The sequence below is a fragment of the Notechis scutatus genome, chromosome 1 (assembly GCF_049901735.1).
Source record: "Notechis scutatus isolate UNSWTSFEM ecotype Mainland chromosome 1, rNotScu1.2, whole genome shotgun sequence".
NCBI lineage: Eukaryota > Metazoa > Chordata > Lepidosauria > Squamata > Elapidae > Notechis > Notechis scutatus.
In genome coordinates this window covers 2,518,706-2,524,611 of record NC_142009.1, presented here as the reverse complement: position 1 = coordinate 2,524,611, position 5,906 = coordinate 2,518,706, and the positions used below count along the sequence as shown (strand labels likewise).

Sequence of the window (5,906 nt, the reverse complement as noted above, 5' to 3'; positions counted from 1 at the left end):
GGTAAGTGAGTTTTGCTCCATTTTAATGACCTTGCTGGCCACCGTTGTTAAGTGAATCCTTGCAGTTGTTAAGTCAGTCACACGATTGTTAAATTAAACCGGCTTCCGCATTGAACTTTCCTGGTCATAAGGTCGCAAAACAGCATCATGTCACCCCAGGACACTGCGTCTGTCATAAATGTGAATCAGTGGCCAAGATATTTCTCTGATTTGCGTTGGTGTGTGGTTAACATCACTTTAAGACTTTCAAGAAGAGATTGGACTGCCATTTGTCAGAAATGGTGTAGGGTCTCCCGCTTGGGCGGGGGGTTGGACTAGATGACCTACAAGGTCCCTTCCAACTCTGATTATCTGTCATCTGTTAACACACAGCCCTGAGACATTTGGGAGGGGTGTGGGTGCAAATCTTATACACCCCTAGCAGATGAAGGATGCTTGAATTCTGTCCTATTTATATAGATCCGGATTAAAAATAGTGCATTTATTTTTAAAAATTGCGGCTGGATTAAATTTGAGGACATCTTTTTGAGAGTTGGTTAAAAACTTGGCAAGACATGAATTGACAACTGCCCTTGCTTCTCTTGTTACAGGGAGTCCTTGATTTACAACAGTTCATTTAGTGACTGAAGTTGCAACGGCACTAAAAAAGCAACTTAAGGCCGTTTCTCACACTTACGCCTGTTGCAGTAGGAGATTAATCAACAATAATAATTGCTTCTCTCGTTGCAGGGAGTCCTCTATTTACAGCAGTTCATTTAATGACCGAAGTTGCAATGGCACCGAAAAAAGTGACTTATGACCGTTTCTCACACTTACGACCATTGCAGTATCTCCGCCATCCCGTGATCAAAATTCAGAGGTTTGGCAACTGGCATGTACTTACAACAGTTGCAGAGTCCCGGGGTCATGTGATTTTTCCCCCCCTCCCTTTTGCAACCTTCTGACAATTTGTTTAATGACCGCGTGACAAACAATGGCGGTGATTCACTCAATAACCAGAAAAGTCATAAAACGGGGCAAAACTCATTTAATAACTTATCGCTCAGCCGCAGAAATGTGCGGCTCAATTTTTGCAGTCGTAGGTTGAGGACTGCCTTGTAGTTTCCTCCAGAGTGACGCGGAGAGACGGATCAATTTTAAATTAAGAGTTTTAAAACCCAAACGATTTTAAAACCCGGTGGATTCGAACTCCCAGAATCCCATGCTCGGTGGGGAATTCTGGGAATTGAAGTCCACCCAGTTCAGTTCAAGAAAGGGTTGCTCTCTGCAACACAAACTTTGTGGGTGTGCGGGTGCCGTCCTACACAATATTTTGAAGCCCTCACACTTTCCCGCCCGATTCTTCGGGAAATCTGTTCAGTGGATGGAGGACCACCAAGTGATCTAAGAACTGTAAACAGCGAGGCCTGGCATGTTAGGAAGGCCACATCTTTAAAGTCACTGTAAGGGGGGGTCTCAACTGAGACCCTTCCTCTTTGCATCCTGACGCAATTTGAGGAAAATGCCCCTCCCTCAAAGAAAGAAGGGTAGATCTGGCGAAGCAGAATCAGGATAGAGCTGGGAGGGACCTTGGAGGTCTTCTAGTCAACCCCCACCCCCCCCCCCTCCAAGCCGGAGACCCTAGACCATTTCTGACAGGTGGCTGTCCAATCTCTAATTAAAAACTTCCAGTGATGAAGCACCCACAACTTCTGGTGGCCAGCTGTTCCACTGGTTAATTGTCTTCACTGTCAGCAAGTTTCTCCTTAATTCCAGGTTTCTTTCTCTCCTCCTCTCCTTGGTTTCCATTCATTTCCTTCCTTCCTTCCTTCCTTCCTTCCTTCCTTCCTTCCTTCCTTCCTTCCTTCCTTCCTTCCTTCCTTCCTTCCTTCTTTCCTTCCTTCCTTATCTTTTCTTCCTTCTTTCTTTCCTTCCTTTTCTATCTTTCCTTCTTTCTTTCCCTCCTTCCTTTCCTCCCTTTCCTTCCTCCCTTCACTTCTTTTTCCTCCCTCCCTCCCTCCCTCTTCCTTCCTTCCTTCCTTCCCTTCCTCCCTCCCTTCCAGACTCAAGACAATCCTAAGGCTGGAAGGGACTTCAGAGGTCATCTAGTCCAGCCCCCCTGCTCCGGCAGGAGACCCTACCCCATTCCAGACAAATGGCTCTCCAGTCTCTTCTTAAAAACCTCCAGGGGATGGAGCCCCCTAAACTTCTAGTGGCCAGCTGTTCCACTGGTTCATTGTCCTCACGGTTAGGAATGAATCCCTTTCATTCCAAGTGGCTTCTCTCCTTGATGCGTTTCCATCCGTTGCTTCTTGTCCTGCCTTGTGTGTGTGTGTGTGGGGGGGCTTTGGGGAATCAATTAAATGTTGGACGGAGGACCACCAGGTGATCCAAGAACCGTAAACAGTGGCACACACCCATTGCCTACCTTGTTAGGAAGGCTGTACCTTTCAAATCGTTAAGTGTGTGTGTGTCTGGTGTGTGTGTGTGTGTCGAGGGAAATGAGACCCTTCCTCTTTTGGGCTCCTAATCCAATTTTGGGGGAAACGCCCCTCCCTCGGGAAAATTGCTTTTTTTAAAAAAAAAACCAGAACGGGAGGAGAGGGGAGGGTGGAAGTTCTGGGAACAGGGAGAGTCCCTTCCCCAATGGATTGGAGGGGGTGTCCCTTCCTCGCTTCCCTCCCCTCCCCAGACCGCCTCCAAGGTAGTGGGGAGGGAGTTTCTATGCTCCCCTCCCCATTGGGGGACCCTTTCTTCCCCAGGCTCCTGGAGGAAGAGGAGGAGGAGGAGGAGGAGGAGGAGCCTCCCACGGGTGTGAGTTCACACACGCACTCTCTCTCTCTCACACACACACGCACACACCCTGGCAAGGGCTGGGCGCAGTCTCGTCCACGCCAGCAAAGCGAGGGGGTAAATAAATGCTGCCCTCCTCTTTCTCCGCCTGCCTGGTTTCCTTCCCCCAATCCTTCCTGCCACCCCCTCCCACAATTACCCCTTCTCTCTCCCCCCACACCCACCCCGGCTCGGCGCCCCCTCCCCTTTTTCCTCCCTCTCTTCCCCTCCTCTCCAGCCTTTGTTACGAGATGCTCTACAAACAGCCCTGAGTAGCTCCTAGCGCTGGTCCGGATCTTGGGCATGGAGCCCTTAAGCCAACACGGCCTTCCTCGGCTCTCCTGGATCGACACCCTCTACGGCAGTAGGTCCTTCTTTTGGGGGTCTGGGGGGTCTTGGCTGGAGTTGTGGGGGGGGGAGAGAAGAAGAAGACCTGGGCAAGCCGCGATGGTTTTTTTCTTTTTTTTTAATTTTTGCCTTGCCCAGAAAGGTACCAACCGAGAGAAAGAGGCAAAAATCAGGTTGGGTGTTGCTACTCACTCCAGGTGCTGGAGATGGTGGGAACCAGGGTTGAGTTTTCTTTTTTGGGGGTGGTGGGTGGGGGGCTGCAACATTGCACCCCTTTCCTTCCCTCCCCTGCCTTTATACCTCTCCATTCGGCCCTTTTTGGGGTGTGGGGGTCCCACAAGGAAGCCAGCCATGGATTTCTGCTTTTGGAGGGATGTATCAGTTGCTCTGCCAGGCACCGGAGATAGTGAGAACCAGGGCAGCGTTTCTTTTTGGGGGCACAAAATTGCACCCCTTTCCTTCCCTCTCTACCTCTCTGTTCAGCCCTCCTTGGCCTATTTTGGGGTGGGGGGTCCCACAAGGAAGCCAGCCATGGATTTCTGCTTTTGGAGTGATATATCGGTTGCTCTGCCAGGCACCAGAGACGGTTGGGAAACCAGGGTTGAGTTTTCTTTTGGGGGGCACAAAATTGCACCCCTTTCCTTCCATCTCTACCTCTCTGTTCAGCCCTCCTTGGCCTATTTTGGGGGTGGGGGGTCCCACAAGGAAGCCAGCCATAGATTTTTGCTTTTGGAGTGAGTGATGTATCAGTTGCTCTGCCAGGCACCGGAGATGGTGAGAACCAGGGTTGAGTTTTTCTTTTTTGGGGTGGGGGCTGTAACATTGCACCCCTTTCCTCTCCTGTCTCTCTCTACCTCTCCATGTGGCCCTTTTTTGGGGTGTGGGGGTCCCACAAGGAAACCAGCCATGTATTTCTGCTTTTGGAGGGATATATCGGTTGCTCTGCCAGGTGCTGGAGATGGTGGGAACCAGGGTTGAGTTTTCTTTTGGGGGCTGCAACATTGCACCCCTTTCCTTCCCTCCCCTGCCTTTATACCTCTCTATTTGGCCCTTTTTTGGGGTGTGTGGGGGGGTCTCACAAGGAAGCCAGCCCATGGATTTCTGCTTTTGGAGTGATATATCAGTTGCTCTGACAGGCACCAGAGACGGTGGGAACCAGGGTTGAGTTTTCTTTTTGGGGGCACAAAATTGCACCCCTTTCCTTCCCTCTCTACCTCTCTGTTCAGCCGTCCTTGGCCTATTTTGGGGGTGGGGGGTCCCACAAGGAAGCCAGCCATGTATTTCTGCTTTTGGAGGGATGTATCGGTTGCTCTGCCAGGTGCTGGAGATGGTGGGAACCAGGGTTGAGATTTTTTTTTGGGGGAAACGACATAAAATTGCACCCGTTTCTGTCCTTCCCCTGCCTCTCTCTACCTTTCCATTCAGCCCTGTTTTAGGGGTGGGGGGGTCCCACAAGGAAGCCATGGATTTAGCTTTGGAGTGATGTATCAGTTGCTCCGCCAGGCACCGGAGATGGTGAGAACCAGGGTTGAGTTTTTCTTTTTTGGGGGTGGGGGCTGCAACATTGCACCCCTTTCCTTCCCTCCCCTGCCTCTCTCTACCTCTCCATTCAGCCCTTTTTTGGGGGTTGTGGGGTGTCCCATAAAGAAGCCAGCCACAGATTTCTGCTTCAGCAAGAGACGGTTATGTAAACCCTGGTTTACTGGTGGCTTAGAATGATAGAGCAGAGATTTGGGGTTCAGGACAGGGAGTGGGCTGTTCGAGGAAGAGGATGGGGGCTTCTTAGGGGACCTCTCCCCAATTTTTGCCTCCTCCTGTTTTGCCCCCCCCCCCAGCCCCCTCCTCTGGTATCGAGGGGAGCCCAACCTCCTGAAATGCAGGTCGGTTTGTTGTCAACAGCTGGAATTCTCTGGAACTTTTTTTGGGGGGGGGGCAGAGTGGCAGGAGGGGAATCCCCATTCTTCTCATTGACCCCCCCCCCTCTTAATTTCCAGTCTGAAATCTGGGGTTGAACACCCCCCCCCTTTTTTTTCCCTGCAGGCGATCAACTGGGTAGCCCGTAAAAAAAACACCCAATTTATGGAAAGGCTGGGCTGCAGCTCACGGGGCTGTTCAATAAATCGTGTTTTAATAAAATTGTGGTTGTCGGAAAAAAGAGGTAGGGGGGCCCTGACCAGATGGACCCCCCACTCCCCTATCTCTGTTTTGCAGGAGGTTTGAAGAGAGGGGGGGGGAGAGACCACCCAGCATCAGCCTCCTACCTTGGGAACGGCTTCTGGAGCAGATGTGATGGATGGCCTCCATTTAGCCCTTTTTTTAAAAAATTTGGAACCCTGATTTAATTGCTTAATTAATCCCCCCGTGGTCATTACGAGAGTTGTTTCGCTGGCTTGGCTAAACCTCCCCCCGCCCTTCCCCGTGGCCTGACTTCACCCCGTTGGACAGGTGTATGTGCCCCACAAATGGGAGGTTGGTGGAAGTCACGTTTATTACATGATGCCCATTTTACAGAAGGGAAGACCGAGGAGGAAGGATGACAAATTGAGGCTGCCCCTGGCAAAGGCGACATTGTGGGAGGGGGGGTTTCCAGGGAGGAGGGGGGGGAAATTCAAGATGGCATCCTTCTCCAAACTGACCCCTTCTTTAGGCTCACACACACACACACACACACACATACCCTGCAGTGGAATATCTGGATTGTGGGTTTTTGTGCGGGTTTTCCTGGCGTTGATTGTGGGTTTTTGCCG

The 5,906-nt window shown here is 51.0% G+C and overlaps 1 protein-coding gene across 1 annotated transcript in view; it reads left to right on the top strand.

The window, feature by feature from the left end:
* Positions 1-3,014: 3,014 nt before the first annotated feature.
* The window catches only part of LOC113429855 (active breakpoint cluster region-related protein-like), a 96,190-nt gene continuing 93,298 nt past the window's right edge, over positions 3,015-5,906 (top strand). The window contains exon 1 of the mRNA XM_087954603.1: positions 3,015-3,175. Within this exon, the coding sequence (XP_087810729.1) occupies positions 3,115-3,175 (61 nt within the window). The 5' untranslated portion in view covers positions 3,015-3,114. The remainder of the gene's footprint in view (positions 3,176-5,906) is intronic.